General features: G+C 40.9%; 1 protein-coding gene across 2 annotated transcripts; it reads right to left on the reverse strand.

Annotated features, from left to right (window-relative positions):
• Window positions 1-379: 379 nt before the first annotated feature.
• Window positions 380-23,806, reverse strand: LOC118852174 (TRPM8 channel-associated factor 2-like). 2 transcript variants are annotated; one of them, XM_036761842.1, is made up of 9 exons: window positions 23,748-23,806; window positions 22,422-22,704; window positions 19,778-20,416; window positions 8,631-9,619; window positions 8,116-8,207; window positions 6,425-6,638; window positions 4,911-5,150; window positions 2,859-3,196; window positions 380-1,913 (listed from the first exon to the last, which is right to left on the reverse strand). In XM_036761842.1, exons 3-9 carry the CDS (start codon window positions 20,398-20,400, stop codon window positions 1,659-1,661), a joined length of 2,751 nt encoding a protein of 916 aa, XP_036617737.1. In that variant the 5' UTR covers window positions 20,401-20,416; window positions 22,422-22,704; window positions 23,748-23,806; the 3' UTR covers window positions 380-1,658. The 2 variants fall into 2 exon arrangements, with proteins under 2 accessions (XP_036617737.1, XP_036617736.1); XM_036761841.1 differs by lacking the exons at window positions 22,422-22,704; window positions 23,748-23,806 and adding an exon at window positions 21,718-21,870.
• Window positions 23,807-24,035: the final 229 nt, after the last annotated feature.

Here is a 24,035-nt window from a genome sequence, read left to right on the forward strand (position 1 = left end):
ACACGATGTTGCCATTACTGAGTACAATGTTCTCCTGGTTCCCTTCACTTCACTCAGCATCAGTTCGTGTAAGTCTTTCCAGGTTTTTCTGAAATCTGCCCACTCATCATTTCATATACTACAACTTATTCAGCCATTCCCTAATTGATGGGTATTCCCTCAATTTCCAGTTCTTTGCGTGGCTTCTTTTAAGTTCCTACTAAAATCTCTCTCTCTCTCTCTCTCTCTCTCTCTCTCTCTCTCTCTCTCTCTCTCTCTCTCTCTCTCTCTCTCTTTCCCTCTCTCTCCCTCTCTCTCTTTCTCTTACGCACGCGCGTGCACACACACACACACACACACACACAATAGATTGTGAACTCCTTGAGAGCAGGGTCTGTCTTTTGCCTCTTTTTTTTTTAATCCCCAGTGTTTATCACAATGCCTGGCACATAATAAATGTTTATTGAGGTGATCAAGCCACAGACAGAAAGCCTTTTAGTTTGGTTTACTCAGGTTCTATCAATGCAATCTCTACCACTGCTTTCTTCACATGAAGGATATTGGCAGAAGGAATGAATTGATGGGAACAAACCATAATATATTTTGTTATCATAACTTGTGATTTTACAGTCCTTTTCCTGTAGCTTAAGCCATATTCCAGTTTCCTTCCTTTAAAAGTTAGTTGAATATCTTATTGAATAGACTAGATCCTTCTGAAACTGCACCTCAAAAACTTAGAGAAGTTGCTGAGTATCACTTAAAATGCAAGTTTGATCAGAAGAGGTATGACATGTCACTTGGGCTCCCTAAGATTATCCAGGGTATCCCAAAAGTCTTCATGGAGCTTAAGCTTTCAGAAGTTTAAAAGTTTGCTAAGACTTTTGGGACACTCTGTATATACAGGTGCTATCAGAGGTTGGGGATGAACTAGCTGTGACAACCAGTTAAGAGCCTGCTTATCCTTATGATAAATTTATGTCTCAGTTTGGGACCATATCCAGATATTTAGAATAATGGATCAAAAATAAAAGCGCAGACAAAATATTTTCAGATTCCTAAAAAGATGAGTTGAACTTGTCTCGGGGTTGTGCTGTTCCAGGATCAGGAAGGAATTTCATATGATCATAGGTTTAGAGACAAAGGGATCTTAGAGGTCATCATGTCCAATTCTCTTATTTGAAAGATAGGGAAATCGAGGCCCAGAGAGATTAAATAACTTCCCGAACATTACACAGGTACTAGATGGAGAAGAGGATTCAAGCCAAAGTCTTGACACCAAATCCAGTGGTATCTCCATTATACTATATTGATGAATAATAGCATATTTAAATCAAAAACAGATCCCCAGAGAAGGAATATTTGGTGCCAATTTGTGATAGGTTCTGAAGCCCCTTTTGGAGGCAGAAGGGGAAGAAATATCCTCATTGTTACCTAACTTGTATTGATGTACAACTTTCCATGTGGTTCTTCTTTTTTTTTGCCTTCAGATAGGTGGTGCACTCCTGATGACTCTACTCCCTCATACCACCTATAGTATCCTGAATATCAAAGATGATCAATAAATATTTGCTGAATGAATGGGGCTGACTCAGAAGATTTCCTACCCAATCCATAGACTGAGTTTTAGAGATGGAGACTTATCCTGCCGACAGACACACACAGGCCCTGCTGGCCATCTCTTAATCCTTCATGAGAAGGTAGACATTCATGGGGTTCTCTTGCCATTCTGGCAGGGAAGTCAAGGAAGCAGCCACCTCGGCCTTGACGGGCCAGCCCCAGGTCTGGAAGAAAGGAGCCAGATTCCTCTGCACTTGGTGAGAGAACTGTTTTACCCACAGGTTCATCTTGCCAGCATTGTCATTAGGCACCCCAGATAAAGTATGATACTGAGTGAAGATCTGGCTGAAAGGCTCCCAGCCAAAGGCCTCCTGTAGCTGAGAGAGGAGAAAGAGAAAAGGGGGCAAAGTGAAGGGTCTGAGACAATCCAGTACACGAGTATAAATGACTCCACCTTACTGCGGTAAGAGGCTCCCTCTTGAACATTAGCCACATTCCTACCCTTTGAATAGGATTCCCTTCTCTCCTGCACCAAACACCCATTTAGACATGATCAATCAGTCTTATTTTCTACTATCCACCTTGGGTTAATGCCTGCTTTCAAGAACGCTTAATCACTCTAGTGGAAATTAGGCCTTAGTCAAATTATGACACATTGATACCATATAATATAATACCATAGTAATACCTATAATAATGTCATAATCATGGTACAAGAGGGGTCACCTTTTGTGACTAGACCTACGAAGAATGCTTTATGTTAATGTCCAATAGGATCTTTATAATTATAACTAGTCAAGAGAACATTTATCTGGGCTACACAAATTAAAATGTTTTCTTCTGTGAAGATCCTTAAAAGAAACTTTGTGGAATACTTTTCATCTATTCCCTCATTTACCTTTACTTTCCCACTAGGAGATAGTTAGGGATGGGGAGATCATTCCCATTTTACAGCTGTACATGTAAGGCACAGAGAAGCAGCAACAGGATATCTAGCATCATGATGATCTAGACAGGATTCCATGACCTGATATGGATGGCTACTTCAGGCAAATCACTTAAACTCTCTCAGCCTCAGTTTCCTCATCTGTAAAATGTGTATAATAATAGCACTTACCTTACAGGGTCATTGTGAAGACCAAAAGAGAAAACCTATAAAAAGTCCTTTGAAAAACTTGAGGCACTATATAAATTCTATAGGAGGAGGAAGAGGAGGAGGAGGAGGAGGAGGAAGAGGAACAGGAGGAGGAGGAGGAGCAGGAGGAGGAGGAGGAAGAGGAGGAGGAGTATTCTTCCCTTCTCACTCAATTAATTTCCAGTACCTGCAGATAGGTCTCCAGTGCTGTCCAAACACTCCATTCTTTTAGGGGAGCCCCTTTTTTCAGGTATTCTTGTACTCTGGTCTCTCTATTTGAGGGATTCAGTGCAGGGTGGGCCTGGCTGCGGGGGATGCCTAGCACCGTCTCATGTACATAGACAGACCACAAGTTGCAGGTAGCCTCAGTTGTATGTGGGGGGAACTCCCAGACCTGTCGTTGCTGGTTGTGGCCCAGCTCATGGATGGGGCCCCAGAGGCCATTAGACCTTATTTTCTTCACAGCGACTATTTCCTCTGCTGACTTTTTGTGGCACATGATGGGGTATCCAGAATGCATCCAGCCTGGGGAGCAGAGAAAGGAAGAGAAGGCAGAGACTTCTACGTGAGAGAGCGCAATCTGCCATCCCTACGTTATTCTCATAATGCATCTCTCCCCTGTATCCTCTCATCTTCAACATTTTCACCCTCATATGAGAACAGATAGCTTCTCTTCACTTAGTCAAAACAGGGAAGAAAACTTTACCCTCCATTTCACCTCACCTGTCCAGTCCCAATTTCTTATCTCTTGCACAGGGGTTATGTTGTTTCTGTGTAACTCTAACATTCTGTCAATTTGGGAATTGTACACCTGCACCATAAAGATCTATGTATTGGGTTGTTTTTTTCTCTTGTAGAAGCTAGGCTGTATGGTGAATAGAGTGCTGGAGCTGGAGTCAGGGAGACCTGTGTTCAAATCCAGTCACAGACACTTACTAGCTATGTGACCTTGGGCAAGTCACTTAGTCTCTGTTTGCCTCAGTTTTCCTCAACTGTAAAATGAGGATAAGTAAAAGCAACTTCTTCCCAGGGTTGATGTGAGGACACAATGGGATAATATTTGTAAAGCGTTTATCACAGTGTTTGGAACATAGTAGGCACTATATAAATGCTAACTATTATTTTATACATTTTTATACATTAGTATATCTCATCTATAGCTTGGGAAGATAGAAACAATATGGGTGATGTCCCCTTTCTTTTTTTTATTTTTCCTAGCTCTATAAAATATATATTTTTGCAGTTTGGTTGATATGGCACTGATTAGCCACATTTCTTAAATAATTCAGAAACATCCTGCTGCAGATCCATGTTCTCTTAGAAATACATGATTGTATGTTTCATCAGGTGTTGGTTTAATTTTCTTTGCTTTAAATCTTTATTTAGAAATGCTTGCAATCTCTTTAGTATCTTCCCTGTTAGTTTATCTGCTTGTGCCCTAGATTTTTTAAAATTTTTTTATTTAATATGATGTCCCCTTTCTTATGACTAACTTGGGTTATATTGTGAATTCTCCCAAAGTGAAGAATTATGATTTTTCTTTCCCCTTCATGCAGCCTTTGATGCTGGTCCAGGCCTCTCTAATCAGTGATTATTCCCTTAGTCTAATGCTTATTATCTGAATTTATCTCCAATTTATCCTGCGTAGATCATTTTTATACTTGGTTGTTTACAAGCTGTTTCCCTCATTAGAATGTATAGTCCTAGAGAGGAGAGAGTGACTTTTTGTTTTCTTTTTATGTTAGAACAGTGCCTGGCACTCAGTAGTTGCTTAATAAATGCTTATTGACTTGTTGTCTTGACTACACTTCTTTCTACGTGAATTCTGCCAATTCTTCAAGGCCCAGCTCATTTCCTCCATACTCCATTGAAGGCTCCTTAAACACTCCACTAGATACTGACGTCCTTCCTTTGAAATCATAGCATTTATTTTCTCCAGCAGTACTTTGTGAATGCTCTTGTACTGCACTCAGGTACACAATAAATGCTTACTGAATGAGCAAAGGAAAGATGAATGAATGAATGAATGCTATTATTTAATTTCTGTGTTCCTTTTGAAATTTCAGGGTAGTTTTTCTCCTATTTTCCCAACTAGTTTATAAGCTCCTGTTGATGTGCACTATCACCCATCATACGTAACGCCTTGAATAGAGGAGATGATGAATAAATAATACTTGGAACTTTGTATTGCTTTACGACATGCACAAACATCTCCCATCCCAACTTCCAGAACACCCACCAGCTGAGATCTGTACATCAGCCACAATCCTCTCAGGCCGAGAGAAAGGGAAGCTTATTGATGCAAGTCTGGCTATGGCTCCCATCATCTCATCCCAGAGATGAAGCAATGGCTCTGGGTTTTCTAGGTCTTGAAGATATTCAGATGGCACCGTGAGGATGATATTGTCTGTCGCCAGCTCCCCCCAGGGCACTGGGTTGTGGCGGATGGAGCTCTTCCACTCCTCCAGAGATGTCTTCCCTTTGGATAGAGATTGTGGGGTTAATGGGCCTGTCAGAGAATCTCAGAGACCATCCAATCCAGCCTAACCTGAACAGGAACAGGAATTCCCTTCTCTCTGTTCCTGATAAGAGGTCACCCAGTCTCTATTTGAAGACCTCTCCCTTTGGGTAATATGCTATCTCCCAGGATAATCCATGTCACTTTGGGGCAGATCTAATTGTTAAGACTTTTCCCCTTGGGCTAAGATAAAATTTATTTCTGTAAATCATGCTGCCTATTCATAATTTTGTTTCCTGAGCCCAAACAAACCACAAATTATCCTAATGCTACCTAACAGCCTTTCAAATATTGGGAAACTACCATATCTCTTCAAGTCTTCTTTCTTCCAAGCTATATATTTGCAGTTCCTTCAATTAACCCCCCTACAACATACCCTGTAGCCATCTCGCCATCCCAGGCCACTTCCTGTCTATGGTATGACTCATTAATGTCTACCCTAAAATGTAGCTCTGATCACAGTTTTAGGAAAGGCCCAATATATGAGATGACGTACAGTGTATCAGTCACTTCCCTGCTTCTGGGAATTATGTCATTTTAAGTACTCCTTCATTTTTCTACTTCCTAAGGCTGAAAGTCAAAATCTTGATTTCCGTGGGAGAGTAACACTAAGGGATCAGAGATTGAGAGCTAGAAGAGACTTTAAACGTCCTACAGGGGTTCTTAACCTTTTTTGTGACATGGGCCCCTTTGGGAGCCTGGTAAAGCCCATAGACTCCTCAATTTTTAAATACATAAAATAAAATGCATAGAATTACAAAGGAAACCAATTGTGTTGAAACACGGTTATCAAAATATTCTTTAAAAATAAATTTGTGGATCTAGTACAAGTCTCTCATTTTACTGATGAGAGAGCTAAAATAGCATATTCAGTATCGCATGACTAGTAAATAGCAGAGTCAGGATTTGAACTCAAGTCCTTTGATTCTAAATTCAGTGCCTTTTTCTTCTACCCTCACCTTTGGTATGCATTCTATCCCCATTTCGGCAAACAAAAGGCCAATTCCTGATTATCTTTCCTCATGCTCCCTTGAATTCCCCATGACTACGGGAAGTGCCCTAATTCCTCACTCTCAACCTTAAAATAGGTCATCTCTTCCTTATCCTCACAAATACATCTTCCTCCTTACCAATCCAAGATCCACATTATTTTCCTCCTTTATAACCTAGTTTATATTTCCTTCACCCTTTCTCCAGCTACCCTTGGGCTTAGCCTTTATGAAGCCTTTACTTACCCAGCTTGAAGTAAGGAGCAGGCACAGCTCCAGTGATGGTGATTGACACAGGACCCAGCTTACTGCCTTTGGGCACGAGTACATAGATGAGGCCCCCCCAGAGGGAGGAGACTGACAGCTCTGGTCTGTCCAGGCAGCGTCGGTGAATCACCACAGGTGCTCGGCAAAGCTTCTTGGCCTCATTGAGATCATCAGAGTGGCAGCCGATTTGTACCTGGGAAAGGGGAGTCATGAGCACAGCCAGCAGCCACTGGAAAGTATGCACTAGATCATTTATCAGTGTTTTTCATGCAAAACTAGCTTTGAATAATGGGCATTTGGTAGGTAGTGACTCAATGCTCCCAAAGGCTCATACTTGCAGAACAATTACATAGGCTCAATAAGGATTTACAAAATCATGGGTGATAGATCCAAAATGAATTGTTAAGGAAAAATAGGATGTTCTGATTATAACTCCAATCTTCAATGATGACATTAGGAGAGGAAACTTATCACAAATTGTTTCTCATTGTCTATATTAGAGAACACATCTCACATAGAACAGGAATCCAGTGTGACAAAACTTGGTGGCTTTTTGTCATAAGGAAATTTTTGATGTTGAAGAGAGGGGCATTTATCCCAGAAGGAGGTTGGGGGCAACTAAAATAAAGTATGGAGCCTTCTGAACATCTGTTGCTATTGGATAAAACACACCAGACCCCGCACTCTCTAGATTCCTGCTGTTTCAGATATACTATTTCATAGGACAGAATCTGGTCCAGAGACTAGCTCATTTTACTTGGAAATACTCCTAGGAGGGAAATGGGGACAAGAAGAGAAAGGTGGAAGTTTAATCATAGGTACAGGTTGTTGTGGGGAGCTGTGTTTAAAAAATAGGATCACTAATATACTGTAATGTGGAGCTACGAATTGGTACAGCCATTCATGCCTTAAAAAGTAATTAAACTGTGCATATCCTTTGACCTACCCATACCGACAAAAAGCCTATACCCCAAAGAAATCAGAGAAAGAACCTATATGTACAAAAATATTTATATCAGTTCTTTTTACAATAACAAAAGACTAGAAACCAATGAGGAGTGCCCATCTATGGTGGAACAGCTAAACAAATTATGGTTTATGAATTTAATGGAATATTATTTTGCTCTAAGAGATGATCACTAAGTAGAGTGACTAGCACATAGTAGGCACATAATAAATATGTTTTGACTGACAAAATGGATGGTATTAGAGAAAACTGGGTATACCTGTAGAAATTGATAGGGTAAACTTAGCAGAATCAGAAAGATTTAGACAATAACAACAACATTATGAAGAGAAACAACTTTGCAAGACTTGAACTCTGATCAATGCTACAGACCATGGTCCTAGAGGATTGAAGATGAAATAAACTACCTATCTCCTGACAGATGAGCTTAAGATACAGAATTCAATATACATATTGGACATGGCCAATGTGTGAATTTGCTTTGCTTGACTATGTATTAACATGGTTTCTTTTCCTTTTCTTTCCTTCTTTCTTTTTTCAATTAGGGAACAAGATTTGGGAAAAAGAAAACAAATACTTGTCAATAAAAAAGTAATTTTTAAAACATCACAACAACAAAAAGAACTGGAAGAATGTTGTGGTAGCAGACATGTAAGGATTTACAAAATATAGAAGAGGCAATGGGCAGGCACAAGGGAGTTACCTGTAGGCCAGTAGTGGCATCGCATGGCATCATGATGTTTGCAGTAAAGCCTTCAGGGAGGTAGAGTCCAGTGCTCACCCATACAGTAACATCTGAAGAGAGACGTAATAATGGATGGAATTCTTTTACCTTGAGTCCCTCATTCTCCTTACCTCACCAAGATCTCCTACATCACCTCTCAGACCCCCAACCCCAATACCCTCCCACAGTCCTCATATCTGTTTCTAAAGCCCTGATGTCATCCCCAAGAGCTCTTATATCCCCTTTCCAGAGCCCAATATTTTCTTCTGGAGCCTTCACACCTCCTCCCAGAGACTTGCTATCCCCTCTTTAAATCTCAGATTGTGCAACCCTTTCCCTACCTGCTTACCCTCTAACTATTGCCAATAACTCAAGCGCTGTCACCTTAATGGAACAGGCTGTTATGGTAACTAAAGTCCTGTGATGTCCTCCTACTGGATTCATCTAGCCCATTCTTTCTCAGCTATCCATTGACCTTCATTCTCCATCTTTACCTGGACTGGTACCATTGATCTCTATGGTGACAGGGGGTCCTAGGGAGTACAGTTGGGAAGGACAAGTCCCATTACTAGCTCGGTGGACCAGTGAAAAGCAATCAGTCCCACTTCGGGCAAGCTCAGTAGCCATACAGAGCAGGGTGGCCTCACAGGAATCACTGTGCACAGGATGATGCTCGCTGACATGTGGGAGACCAGTTTGTTTGAGCACCTTCCTCAAGAATCTATGTAGGGAGGCATAGGCAGGGATTTCTTCTGCAGGAATCTTCAGGAAGGCCCCACAGTCCTTCCTTAGCTTGCACTGCCAGCCTTCTGCCAAGATCTTGCTTCCTTTTACTTCATCCTGGAACTGAGACAATGCTGAGCGGAAGTGATAGATCTCCTTACCAGGCACAAGGACAGGAAATCGGCCACTTTTTAGACTACAACCTAGGATGCTAAGGCCAAAGGGGTTGAGGATGTGGTTTCCAGGATAATCAGCCACAGCAGTCTTGCCAGGATTCTGAGAGGCCCACCACCAGGCTTGGCCCCCAGTCAGTAACCCTCCACCCTCTGCCACAAACTCATGCAGCTTCCTTGCCTCTTGGTTGCTGTAGGCTGAACAGCAGTAAACACTTAAATCAGAGGTCAGATGGGATTCTAAGCTGCATTTCAGGCCTCTTTCAGACACCAGGGGACACAGTTTTTTAAGATTAGGATTAACCCCAATTCTGCCTGTTTGTCCCCCTGCCAGCCAGGTAATAGCATTGCATAGAAAAGGGCCCAGCTTGGGAGCAGAGAGCATGCCCTCATGAGCAGCAAGCACTACTCGACCTCGGCCATAGCGAGCAGCTGCCAGGAAGCAATCAAGGGAAGAATCTAGCCCAAGAGGGAAGGCCAAGGCTCCATGAACCAGAAGCTGAGAAGGCTGTCCACCAGTATTGATATCCAGTTCTGTGATTCCATCCAAGAGCTGCTGTTGGTCCTGAGAGAGGTCCTGCCCAAACCTGAAAACGAGGCATTTGTTCCTATTAGTGGTTAAAGGAGTGATGTGGAACAGGGGAGATGGGAATATTCCTGAAAAAGCAGAGTATTCAGTTATTCTACATGAGCCATGTTTCTTGGGTCCATTAGATGTAGGAATGTACCCAGATGCAACTGTAGAACCTGAGAGCTGTAAATGACCTCAGAATTGAACTAGTACCAGCCCCACCAGAAGCATGAATCCCTCTATAATAAAAAGAGGTCATCCAACCACTGCTTGAACTCACTATGTCCTGAAATAGACCACTGCATTTCTGGGCAGTGCCAACTATTATGACTGGATACTCTTACTAACCCACACCCAATGGTTACAGAGATTGAGGATGCAAAACCAGCAGAGGGCTACCACTACTGACTTGCATACAGAATTACACAACGAAGAGGCAAGACTATCTGGATAGTGACCAGGCTAGCAGTTGACACTCTCTGTGGTGACAGGTAGGATGTCATGCGTCTGGCCAGACAGTATGATAATACTGTGTATGACAGACATGTGAGGAAACTCAATGTATTATGTGCCCACATAAAAGAATGGTAATAGCATTTATATAGAAAAAAGATAAGATTCTTTACAATTAATTGAAATCTTATTTCATATAATTTCTACTGTTGTTCATAGTTTTGTCTTTTGGGACTATGAAAAGAGTAGATTCCCTCCTCCATATGACAATTCTTCAGTTACCTACTACTTCTCTATACTAAACATTCTTATCTCCTTTAACTTATAAGCTTGGGGCATATTTTCTGGTGTCTTAATCATCCTGGTCACCCTCCTTTGGACTTTATAAAATATGCTCCCTTCTTTCTGCATCAGTACATTCCAAGTCTTCCCAGGTTACTTGAAACCATTCTTTTTGTCATTTCTAATAGCTAATAATATTGAACCATAGACATTAGTTTCGGCCTTTTTTTTTCTTTTAGAGAAATGGGCAAGGCAAGGATTAGTATTTTTAAAAATGTGTTTCATTTAATCCTTCCACAGAAATTCTTCATTATGTCATGGAGGTGACTAAGTTCTTGCAGGCTACGTCAGTGTAGAAGAGGTTCTAGAAGGTTCTTTTAAGCCTGAAAGGAAGGATCTTTCATTGATCCAAAGATTAGTCCACTAAGCAAGGAGCGGCTCAGTTGGCCACAAAGTGATGATTTCTTTCTGTTCATGAACTAGATCAAAATACAAAGCAGTCCTCAAGCCTTTGTGGTCCATGTCTGCTTCTGTACTAGTGAAAGATCTTTGTTAAAAGTGGCAGAAGAGACTAATAATCACATTGTCCTCAGGCTATCTTAATGAATCCTTATTCGTCTAAATGTGGGTTCTCCTGATCTGTGACACTGTTCAACAACAAAACTAATACTTACTGGAATAAATGAAGCATATCAATAGTAAAATTGTTACTATTAATAAAAGCAAAAAAAAACCAAACAAAAAATTTTAACAGAAGTGGGTGGGCAACTCTCAGTTTCTTCTTGGAGAAGGCAATTTGAGAAATTTGATTTGTGTCCAAAGTGAACAAGAAACATTATTACATAGGACATTTGGTCATCTTACCTTCCTCAGACCATGATGAGCATAAGGAAATAAATCACTATAAAGATAGTTCGTGGCATGATATGTTTAGAATTAAAAAGAACCTTAGAGATTTTTTAGATAAGGAAACCATGAGCCCACATTAGTTAATAGACTTACCCAACATTATAAACTAGTAAGTATCCAAGGTAGAATCCTAACCTGTATCTTCTCACACCAAGGGCCCTACACCCACCTGCCTCTTGTATTATAGCCATATAGCTGTACAAGTAATAGCTTATGTGTCAACAGAAGGCTTAAAAAGCAGAAAATTTCTATGAGGAATTTGATAAAATCCACTGAAGTAAGTCAATATAAACACTCAGAAGTCACAGAATTTTGACAGTTGGAGTTTACCTCAATGATCATGTTGTGCAGCTCATGTACGAAAGGAAGTATAACATATTCAACTAATGGTCATCGTGATTCTACTTAAGTACTTCTACACTTTTCAAGGCAGGATATTGCATTTTTCAAAAGCTCTATGTTCTCCCTGAAATAAAAATCAAATTTGCCCCATTGTAATTTCCACTCTTTACTCCTGGTTCTGCTCTCTGGGGCCAAACAGAACCCCTCTTATCTCTGTTCCATGTAAGAACCCTTCAAATGCTAGAAAACAACTATCATGTGTGCCCTCATCCTTTCTCCTGTAGGATAAACATATCTTTTAGCTTATCCTCACATGACATGTATCCAAGGTCCTAAATTATCCTTGTTTTTCTACACTGAACACTCCTCAGTTTATCAATGCCTTTCTTAAATTATGGTGCCCAGTACTGAACATAATGCTTCAAATAGTGGCTAGAGAAGGCAAAGAACAGTGGGATTATTCTTTCCCTATTCATGAAAGCTATGTGCCAAAATTGAGCTTGTAATCCACTATAATTCCCAGACATTTTCTGAACTGTTGTCCAATCACGTCTCCTGTCTCTTAAACTTGTGAAGGTGATCCTTGGCACACAGGTGTAAGTCTTTATATTCATCCCTATTGAATTTCATCTTATTATATTCAGTCTACTGAGATCTTTTCTAGATCCAAAATCTACTGTCCAATATGCTAGTTTTGTGGTGTCTTTAGTTTTATTAGCATAACATCTATCTTTATTTAAGTTATTCTTAGAAATAGTCCTTGGAGCACAGGACCTAGAAGCACTCCATTGGACACTTCCTTCCTCACTGATGTTGAAGCATTACCAACAATTCTGACAGTCCAGACACCCTAACGAGTTTTGAATTCATGTTATTGTATTATCATCTTGTCCATATCTCTTCACCTTTTCCACAAGAAAAGTATGAAATACTTACCAAAAGCTTTGTTAAAAATCAAGGGAAACCCTATCAGTGCATTCTCTTTATCTACTAATTTAGTAATTCTGGCAAAAAATGAAGATAATTTCATAGTCTGGACTGGAGTGTTCTAAATGCCAACACAAGGAACCACATTGGCTCCTTGTAATCAACACTTCCCTTTGAAGATGTTCAACTATCATGTTTTTAATGATTCATTCTAGAATGTTCTCAGGAATCAGAGTTTGAAGATTCTTCTCTTTCCTTTTCTTTAATCAGCATGTTTTATTTGTCCTTCTTTAATCTCTTGGTGGTACTCCTGTTTTCCAGGATTGTTCATATGTCACTAACAGTAGATTAATAATCATCTCTGCCAGTTCATTCAGTATCCAAGGATGGAGTTCATCTGGGTCACATGACTTGAATTCACCAAGGGCAACTAGGTGTTAATGATCCTCTTACTTTTATTGGGTACTATTTCCTGTTAATTATTTCTGTTCTGTCATTTCCAGTGTAAAGAGTATTCTCGTTGGCAGATAAAGCAGAAACAAATCAAGGATAGAGCAGCTTTGGCTCCTTGTTGATATTTGGCATCATTGTCCCATCCACTGCAGGCAAAGGTCTTAACTCTTCTTCTATCTCACTTTTCTCTCTTAACATAGCTAAAAACAAACATTTCTATTGTTCTTAGTTTTGCTTGCTGGCCTCAGCTCATTAGGGCGTTAGCCTTCCTGTTTTTGTAGCACTACATAGAGAATTTAATGTAAATGGGGACACAGGAAAAGATGAGAGAAACTACTGTGGAAAACATGACTTGAAACTAAAAAACGAAAGAGGCCAAAGAAGTTTAGACCACTCAGACGCCTCATAATAATAGGTGATGTTCATATAGCATTTTAACATATATTTCCTCATTTGATCACATAACAACCCTGCGAGATAGGTTCTATTTTTATCCCCTTTTTACAAAGAAACTAAGACTCAGAGAGATGCAAAGCCACATAGCTTGTAAGTGTGAAGCAAGATTTGAATCCAGGGCTTTCTGATTCCATGTCTAAAGCTCTATATACCAGACTATGATGCTTCTCCTTAAGAGTAAGAATACTTTAGATAAAGTGAGCAATGCATAATATTTTTAATGGAATTCTACACGTCAATTTTGTCGTTGTTCAGTCATGTCCAACTCTTTGTGACTCCATTTGGAGTTTTCTTGGCAAAGATACTAGAATAGTTTGCCATTTTCCTCTCTGGCTCAATTTATAGATAAGGAAACTGAGTTAAATAGGGTGAAGCAACTTGCCCAGGGTCATACAGCTAGTAAATGTTTGAGACCAAATGACTGGTGCTCCCTCCACAGAACTAACCACCTGCTATTATCACCGCAATCTACCCTTCTTGGGAAAATAAAGGGTATGAAGAATGTATGTTACCTCTACTATGACATGCAGCTGCATATATAACCCATTGTGTTAGTCAGAAATATTGGCCACTAGGGGGTGAATTTTGGGGCATTAAGAACTCATAAGGCATAAATATCAATCAGCCTTCAGTTCTTCATGGGCAAGGCCTGCTTTTGTAGCACACAGGTTCTCAAGATGGATAATGAGTTCAGCCAAAAACTGAATAAGAGATTGCGTCTGGGCTAGATTGGTCAGGAAATAGGAATTCTAGACCTTTCACAGCATGATTTGGAGAAAAGAACACTGGCTGTCTAATCAGAGGTCCCGGTATTGACCCACAGTTCTTTTGTTTAAAAGTTGTGTGGTGTTGAGCAAGTAACTTGATCTTGGAAGAAGACCTTAGTTTAGTTGCTAACTTAACTTTTAGTTCTAAATTTATGATTCCGTAGTCTCAAGATACCATGTCAGTGGCAGAAAAATGTGAAAATGTAATTAGGGATTATGTGACAGGCTTCTGAAAGCAGGGGCAAAGTAGGCCTAGGGAGCAAGAGGGCAGGCAGACTCCTCCATGTTTCAAATTGGGATTCAGAGATCATCAAAGATAAAAAAGGAAAGAAATGCCCTATCCTGAATTTCCCTGGATGATTTCTATGATGTTGTTGCTGGGATTTTTTGAGATGGGGAATCCCTATCTTGTCTAGACTAGAAGTGCTATGACTACTCACAGGCCCAATCTCAACACTGATTGACGTGGAAGTTTTAAATTGCTCTGTTTCTTCGACCTGGGCGAGTTTGTCTTTTCTTAATCAGTTTGGGGATCCTCTGTCTCCGAGGTCTCACCATACTGATGTGTGATAGTGTGAATACAAGATTAGCTTTATTCCTACTGAAGCTCAGAACTCCAGAACTCAAGAGATCCTCCAGCCTCAGGCTCCCCAGGAGCAGGGAGTTTAGGCATGGAATAAGACTAAGAGATTGGCTTGGATCCTGGATCATTTCTGAGGAGTACTGGAAAACTGATAGCATCAGTGAGGTCCATGGTGTCATATAGGATGTTGTCTCTCACATTTAGTTTAGATGGATAGAGCACTGGCTTAGAGTCAGGAAGACGTGAGTTCCAATCTAGCCTCACCTACTTCCTAGCTGAGTGACTCTGGGGAAGTCACTTAACCTCTGTCTGCCTCAGTGTTCTCATTTGCAAGAAGGGGTTAAAAACAGTATTTACTTCCAAGGGTTGTTATAAGGACCATTTGTATTTGTACAATTTTTGCAAAGCATTTCACATAGTTTCTAAATGTTTATTTCCTTCCTTCTTCTCTTGGATTATCGAATATCATAGGGTCACTAAATAATTTATATAAAGAGCTCAGTGAGGAGAGCTTTGCTTTTCTCAGCTCCAACCACAAATAAAGAGGCAGTAACTTAATGAATACAACTAGCTGTTTCTTGGATCCAAGGAAAAAAGAACAAGAAGAAAAAATCTTGAGATTGTTAAATTTTTAGTCTGACTTCTACAATTTCCATGTCAGTGTCTAACTGATGGCCTTGCTCCTTTAGTTTGCAGAAAAAGAACTAAGTATACTTTGGCTCCAGAATCCTCAGGTTCTAGCTCTAATAAATCATCCTCTTCGTTTCATATGTTGCACCAGAGCTACACCTGTGTCCGTGTTTCTGTTCTGAGGAAATACATTGTAAATTCCTCAGTGACAGACAATAGAGGTTATTGTTTGTTAGAATCTTCCACTTCATATGTAAGTTGCTAGATTTTATGTTAAAGATCAGAGCCTTTCTGGAACGAAAAACAGTCATCTCCTTTTTTTCCATCAATTTTAGGATGCCAATAAATTTTTTTTCTCATCCTTTGGCCAGCCAATACCTCCCCCTAAACACTGTTCTTTTCGCTAGTCATTTTGTTAGCTGTCACCCATAAAAACGAGCAGAGGTCTGTCTTAAGTCTTGAAGGATCATGTCTCTACACCTCAGGTCAACCTACCCAGCCCTACCCAGCCCTACCCAGCCCAGTCCAAACCTGTAATTGTCTCAAATCCCTAAAATGACACATTTTAAGCTTTTAAAGACCATATCTGAGCTGCCCAGCCAAGTAGCTTTCATTTATATACATTGTTACAGAATTAAATGCCCTCTACAACGCTGTTTCAAGTAAAATTATATTTTCCCAGAACTAATTCCTGATATTAGGTGGGTTACGCCCATGCAGCACAAAAGGATGATTGAAGGGCAGAGCATCCATAGGGTTAAGAAGTGATCAAAGGCTGGTGGGTTAATCAAGGAGGAGATACTTGTCTGACAGTAAGAGGTTGGGAGGTAAAAGTCTAGAGTTAGGGGCATTGAAAAGCATTTTAGCACAGTGGAAAGGGCACTGGATTTGAAGTCAGGAGATGTGGGTTTGAATCCTGACTCTGCTACTTACTCTGCTTGAGGGTCTTCGTGCAAGTCACTTAACCATCTTGGGTCTCAGTTTCCTCATCTGTAAAATGAGGGGTTTGAACTAGATGACTTCTGAAGGTCTCTTCTAGCTCTAAATGTATGACCCCACGATTTTTCACTACCTGCTTAGAGAGTACAATAGGAGTGGGGACCAGTAGGGGTTCCAGGGGCCCTGACAAAGTGCCATCACTGCAGTGCACTTAGTAGGTCTGATAGTGTCTATTTGTAGTGGACCCAATCAGCATGATTGCAACTTGCAGCATTCCTCAGCTGGGGAGTAGTGACAGCCAGTTTGGATGGTGAGATTCACTTGGGATTAGGAAGTTTGAGGGTGGAAAAACAGGTTAAGTTGGCAGGATATGACTCTTTTAGGAAAATAACAAGAAAATGGATTTGGACATAGGATCAAGAAAATGTCACCACTCCTGCTACAGAATCAATGTAGAAGAAGTGAGATTCCAATCAGATGCAGAAATAATTTTTTTTGAAGATAAAACTTACATGATTTAGTGATGAAACTAGAGTATTAACAGAAAACTGCCCAGAGACACCAAGCTCAAGTGTAATTAAGGTAAAGTCGTAGTGATCATCTCAATTTAGAATTCTAAAGAAATTAGGGTGTGTCCCAGGATTGCCTTAGGGGAAAAAATGACTAACTGTAAATAAAGTTCCAGCCAACCTGTTTTCTGACTGTCTTTTAGCTGCAAAAAATTAAAAGAGCAGTACAGGTATAACCCGTCCTTCTAGAATTGAAATCATAAACAAAAATGAATGTTAATTTGATTTAATCCATTCTTCTGCTTCTGAGTAACACTGTTCCTTCCTCCCAGCCCAAAAGATACTTTAGGAGATGGCCTATTCTGACATCAAATTCCCATACCCAATTTTACAGATGAGGACACTGAGGCAGACAGAGGATAAATGACTTGCCAGGAGTGATATAGCCAATAAATGTCTGACAGTATGTCATTGGGACCTCCCCTGAACCTGATTGGTGGTAGGTTTCATGGCTGACCACTCCTTTCTCTGACTCTCATTGAACGCCAGGTGTTCCATGAGAGACAGTTACCTCCAGCAATTGTTGGCCAGAAAAATATATGCCATCTCTATCAAGTCTTAACTGGTTTGGTCTCCTTCTAGGCAGACTGGGTCACCCCCAACTCTGATGAGAGGAAAAGCAAGGGCAGAGGGCTTGGGGAGAAAACCTAGCTCAGACTGGCTTCTGTTTACATAGGGTTAAAACAAAACAAAACAAAACAACAACAACAACAACAAACCAAGGATCCCTGTCCAGGTAGCTGCCTTGGGGGCTGGGGGTAATTATATTCCTCAGCCAGTTTGGGAAAGGTCTCTTAACCTAGGCCAGGGGTGGGGAACCGGAGGCCTCAAGGCCACATGTGGCCTTCTAGGTCCTTAGGTGTGGCCTTTTGACTGAGTCCATGTTTTACAGAATAAATCCTTTTACGAAGGGGCCCTCCCAGAGGGCCACACGTGACCTCCAGACTGCAGGTTCCCCACCCCAACCTAGGCTAAAAGATGGAGCTTTGGCCAGAAACGGTATATCACAGATGAATATTAATAATCAAATGATACAGCATTAATATTAATTTTCCTCAATTTGAACTTGGGTCTTCCTAACTCTAAGTCCAACTTTCTCTCAATTGTACCACTTAACTGCCTGATAAACAAGTCTCACATCCAATCCCTGGGAATAAATAATTGTTTATGACAGTACCCTCACCCTTCTGGACTCTTAGTTTCAGGCACCTCAGCTCCAACTGACTCTTCTTCCCAGTGACTTTGTTTGTATTCATGAAGTAGATTCCAGCCATGTCTGTTGCCTCCTTCTCAGGGAAGTTAGCACCTTGTCAGAGTCAAGCTAACAGGCCAAATGTCTGCCTTGACCTCCACAGAACAATTTACAGAATCACATAATACCTAGACAAAGTCTGACCACATCAGAATGGAAAAGGAGCATAATGGTGTAATAGTTTTTCACTGTGGAGCCTAAGCATCTCTTACTGAAGCCCAAGACAGATTTAACTTTTTTTTTAGTTGCTATAGTACTGTTGATTCATATTGAGCTTGCAACCCACTAAAAACCCAAAAGATCTTTTGCTGAAGAGCTGTCTAAACAAACGTGTCTGCATTTTTGAAGTTGATTTTTTGATCCCAGGTAAAAGACTTTACATTTATCCAGAATAATTTTCATTTTGTTGGATTCAGCCCAACATTCTAACCTGTTGATATCTTTTTAGAACCTGATTTTGACACACATGCCACCTATGCTTTTATCCAAAACCCTGATTTGGACCTATTCTTAACCCACACCTTTCTGTCTTGTCTACAAGGACAGCACCAGAGCACAGCATTTGTGAAATGTTTTGCTAATGACTACATATATTCTATCCTTAGATGCAGCTAAGAGATGCAGTGGATAGAGTACTATGCATGGAAAAGGAAGACCTGAATTCAAATCTAGCCTTGGGCACTTGGTAGCTGAGTGACCCTGGACAAGTCACTAAACTTCTGCCTGCCTCAGTTTCATTATCAATAAAATGAGTATAATAAAAGCACCTACCTCTCTGGGCTGTTATGAAGATTAAATGAGATTATATCTGTAAAGCACTTAACACAGTGCCTAGTACTTAGTAGGGACTTAATAAATGCTTGTTCCATCTGTTCCTAGAACACCTTGTTGATTTACCAGTCTACTACTCCTATCAAAAAAAGAAATTAGGTTAATCTGGAATAATCTGTTCTTGATGAAGTTATATTAGCTGTTTAATGTCATCAGTACCATTTCTAGATATTCACCATTTAATTTTGTGAACCTATACTAACCATCCTGTCAATGAAATAGTCTAGAATTTGGCTAGAAATTCAAATCAATCCCACTGGCCTGTACAGTATGTAAACTCCACACTCTGCCAATATAGTATGTAAACTCCACATTCTTCCCTTTTTTGAACATCAAAATAACATTAGTCCTTCTCATGTCATACAGGTCTCCCTCCTCTTCTCCCCAGTCTTTTACTCAAAGATCCTTTTCAATAGCTCAATAATCATATTTACTGGCATTTTCAGTACCTTCTATATAAAGTTCATCTGAGCCTAGTGACTTAAATTCATCAAGAACACAACTACTGTGTCCTTATTTGTGTCTCTTTTCAGTTTTTCTCGGTTCCTTTTTTCCAAAATGGGTATCGATGTTCATATGGTAATGGCCCCATGGCTCTCCCTCTAACCAAATATAAACTACTGATGGTGGACTTCCAATATTTCTGTCTGTCCATAGTATCCCTGTGACCTGGCAGTACAAATGAGACTTATTCTTCTCAAAATGTCTAGTTCTAGTTCTGTTTCATTAAGGGTACTATGTCTACTTCTTAATATAATCCTTTCTATATACCGATACTCACCTGACTGTCAGTGGAATTTTAGGTACTTTCTTAGAGACCTTGAGGACATCTGTATTTCCACAGGTATCTGTGAAGTACACACCAGCTACACTGGTCACCTGGTTCCCAGGGAAGTTGAACAGAACCTTGTCATGTCCATGTTGACTTGCCCAGTACCAAGCTTGGCCCCCAACGAGTAAGCCCCCACCATTTTTCACAAATTGAATCATCTCTTTGGCCAAGGTGCCATCATAGGCATTGACGCAGTAAACTCCTAGGGAGTCCTCAAGGCCATTCATGGTCTGCACCTCCATCCCAGAGTCACGGAGAATACCAGTGAGAGGTTTCACAGATGTGTGCACTCCAATAGCAGTTCCTGGTCTACGGTTGAGCCAGGCCACAGCATTGCAAAGAAACTGAGCCAACATGCTATCTTGCAGATAGCCTTCATGGGACATGACCACCATTCGGCCCTGGCCATAACGGGAGGCAGCAATGAGGACCTGGCCATTCTGATTCACCAGTACTGGAAAGGCAGCTTCACCCACCAGCAGCAATTCACAAGGGATAGGGCCATTGGGGAGATTCCAATTCTTTAGCCCTTTCACTAGGACCTCAAAATCATCTGATGGAGACATTGTCATGGCTTTTTTTTGCCTGCTGTGGGGAGAGAAGCAAAGTTTCAGATTGGTGATATAGCCCTAATCCTGCCCTTCCCTCCCTTATCCCTCCCCTGCCCCTCTACAGAACCTGACACACAGTAAGGGCTTAATAAATGCTTATGTCATTCTGCTCTCAGAATTCCTTGTTGATATACCAGTCTACTAACTCTATAAATAAAGGAAATGAAGTCAATCTGACATAACCTGTTCTTGATGAAGCCATGTTGGCTCATTTCGGTCATCACTTCCATTTCTAGGTGTCCACCATTTAATTTTCTGGACTAATGATCCTTTAATGATCCATTCTAGATTTTGGCTAGGGATTAAAGTGAGAAAACTGAAGCAAGGGAATTCAGTCACAGTCACCAGGGAAGGCAGTAGGTATCACCAGGTCCATATAAGCTTGTAGTCACACTCAGCCAAACACAGATCATCCTCTTCATGAAGAAGAAGGAGAGGGAAGGGAACACATATTTATTAAGTGCCTATTAGGTGCCAAACACTTTTTTAAGAAGTGCTTTACAAATACTTAATCCTTACAACAACCCAGGGAGGGAGGTGCTTGTATTATTCTTATTTTACAGTTGAGGAAGCTGAGGCAAACAGGGGTTAAGTGACTCATCCAGGGAAACACAGCTAGTAAGTGTCTGAGGCTGAATTTGAACTCAGCTCTTTCCAGACTCCAGACCAAGGCTCTATGCAGTGTACCCCAGAAAGACTTAGGGGATAAAGGAAAGGACGATCAGCTCAGAGAGGCCTCCCACAGTTATCACCCCAGGCAGAATTGTAATTGTACTAGAAGCTCCCTGTTAGGAATCCAGGAGAAGGAAGATTAGAAATAACCAAGCTATGCCAGACTCACTTCCCCATAGGCATCAGAGATGTGCACATCACATATTACCTTCCACTCCATACTCACTCTCTCCTTAACTCCCCTCAATCTGTCTTCTGCCCTACCCGCTCTCCTGAAACTGTTCTCTAAGGGCATCACTGACCTCGTAATTTCCAAATCTCCTGGCCTTTTCTCTGTCCTCATTCTCCCTGATCTCTTGCTAACATCTGCTGCTTTTCACCATGGACTCCTTCCTTTTGGTTCCTTTTTCCAGGACATTACTCCCCCTGGTTTTCCTACCCAGAGATAATGTAGAAATTGATAGTCTGCTGGAAGAATCCTTAAGAGATTACTGTTACTGAGTCCATCTCTACTCCCTTCTCCTACACTTGGGTCCATTTTACAGATGATGAATGGAGGATGAGAGGAACTGACTTTCCCAGACCTCACAGGAAGGTGTGGCTCACCAGAGTAGCCTTGTTCTTCTGAGTCCTGGCCAGTGTTCTTCCCACTACACTCTGGTCATCTCTCCAGGATCACAGACACCTAGGGCTAGAAGGAACTTTAGAGGTCATTTAGTCTCACCCCCTCATATTTATAGATAAGGGAGCAGCCATTAAGGGAATTTTCCAGAGTCACATGTCAGAGTAGGCATTTGAATCCATTTTCTTTGATTTGAAATCCTCTCATAGTCTTTAGATAGACTTTGGATAGCACAGTCTTTACATAGAAATCCTCTAATAGTTCTCCCCAACCTGGGAGTCTGAGCCTGGCCCTAAACTAGCTGAGTGAGTTTGGGTACAGTATGAAATGATTCTATTACACTGCTGGGAAGGCGATGTCATTCTGACTCTGAAAGGGGTAGTAAATATTTGGCAAAAGTCTAACAGAGACCCTTAGAGCAGAGGGGCAAATACACAGAGGCAGAGACAAGCCCTGAGATCGATGAAGAGAACTCCTTTTTCACTTTAGGGGTGCGATTATTCATTTATATACACACCCCATTCGCAAGCCCATAGATAAGTGTCTGCACCCTGAGACTGTTGTTACCTGCTTACTTCCTGTCTCATACATCCAGCCCAGAAAACCACATTGGTCTCCTTTGGAGGGGCCGGAAGGGAGGGGGGGAGGAATCTTTCTGTCCGAGACCCAGAGAAAGGAGAACACTCACAGTCGTGTCCTTCAGCTTCAGCTCCGGGATCACAAAGGCCTCCTGAGAAGTGAAAAGCGGGAAAAAGGGAGACCAGAGACTTATAGAGCAGGAGAGGGTGTGTCCGAGTCTCCCTTCCCTCCACTTCCTGGTCCCTTTGGCTGCAGTCCCGAGTGAGGTGGAGCTTGCGGGGAGACGGAGCTGCTCCCTGGGCTGGCTTATTTCTAGGCCTCTGATATTGTTCAGCGACTGTGGTGGGCCCGAGCACAGCCCGATTTAGGAAGGAAAAGGAGATGGGAAGAAACTGTGGGGGAAATGGCGGGGAGAAGAGGCGAGGAGAGGGATTTGGGGGAAAGTGAGAGGGGAGAAGAGGGTGGAGACAAGGGAGGAGGGAAAGGGAGAAAGGAGGTAAGGGAGAGGGAGATGGAGAAAGGGAGAGAGGAGGGGGTTGAAGAGGGAGAAAGAGGGGGAGATGGAGAGGAAGGAGAGATGAGGAAAAAAAGGTAAGGGGGGAGAAGGGAGAAAGAGAGAGAGGAGAGGAGGGGGGAGGGGGAGAGAAAGAGAAGGAGAGGAGGAGGAAAAGGGAAACGCAGAGAGATTAGAATTCCAAAATCTTAACCTTTTTAGGTGTCATGGACTCCTGATGTGCTGGAGCCAACTTCTTCTATTGCTAAATATTTCCATGTGAACACTTACACCTTGAAATCAACAAAGGCTGATGGGGCTTGATTTATTTTGTTGTTGATCTAGACTTAACCAAGTAATGGAGAAAATATTAATGCTGATTACATTTAAAAGTGTGCCATCTGTACATTGTTTTACCCCCGAGAACCAGTTGTTAAACACTTAGCCCACCCCTGCCTTTTGGTGCTCTGGTAATCTAATAGTCCTCTTCAGAGAATAATGTTATTAAAAGCATAAATATATGTAATATGTAAGATTAAATATAATACGTAGTAATAATACGTAAAATTAAATAGAAAACCAATTATATTGAAATAGTTTTAAATATATTAAAAAAGGAAAAAAAAAGTTCCGTGGAACTCAAGTTAAGAAACCCTGGATTAGATGCTCAATTCTGCTGTTTGCTGCTTGTAAAATCAATTAACCTTTTTAAGCCTCATTAGTTTCCTCTTCTATAAAATAATAGCAATGGTTTACTATTACTAATAGTAATATTTACTATAGAAGGCAAAGGGCTTTACATATAGTAGTCAACAATTTAGATTTGCAGTTTCATGTGTAGTCATCTTTTTTTTTTTTTTACCTTTCTACTATGTTATGGAAATGCTTGTTTTATTTCTTAAGTTCAGAATAAAAGAAAAAACATTTGAAAAAATTAAGTACCTATTATACATGAAAAGCTGGAATACCAAGACAAAAATAGGATCCACCTTCAAGTGATCTGTATGGTGGAAAGGACAAAAGACAATATAGGTATATGATAAAATATTTATAGCATTGGAATTCCTGATGGAGGGGCCCTGTCCCCCTCACCCATTTGAAGGTAGGTATAGATGGATAGCCTTTGGCAGATTTGTGGTGTCAAACTCAAGTAGAAAAGGTTGTTTGTATGCATGGATAGGGACTTAGAAAACCATAAATAATCATCATTTATGTTGTATTTATATTTAT

The sequence above is a fragment of the Trichosurus vulpecula genome, chromosome 5, assembly GCF_011100635.1.
Source record: "Trichosurus vulpecula isolate mTriVul1 chromosome 5, mTriVul1.pri, whole genome shotgun sequence".
Taxonomy (NCBI): domain Eukaryota; kingdom Metazoa; phylum Chordata; class Mammalia; order Diprotodontia; family Phalangeridae; genus Trichosurus; species Trichosurus vulpecula.

What these genes read in the sequence shown, in the direction of transcription:
- LOC118852174 (XM_036761842.1), bottom strand. Translation starts at nt 20,400, where the DNA reads ATGACAATGTCTCCATCAGATGATTTTGAGGTCCTAGTGAAAGGGCTA. An exon ending in ATGCCACTACTGGCCTACAG is followed by an intron (nt 6,639 to 8,115) that starts GTAACTCCCTTG and finishes CCCCTTTCCCAG; the next exon opens with GTACAAATCGGCTGCCACTC. An exon ending in TGCTCCTTACTTCAAGCTGG is followed by an intron (nt 5,151 to 6,424) that starts GTAAGTAAAGGC and finishes CTCTATCCAAAG; the next exon opens with GGAAGACATCTCTGGAGGAG.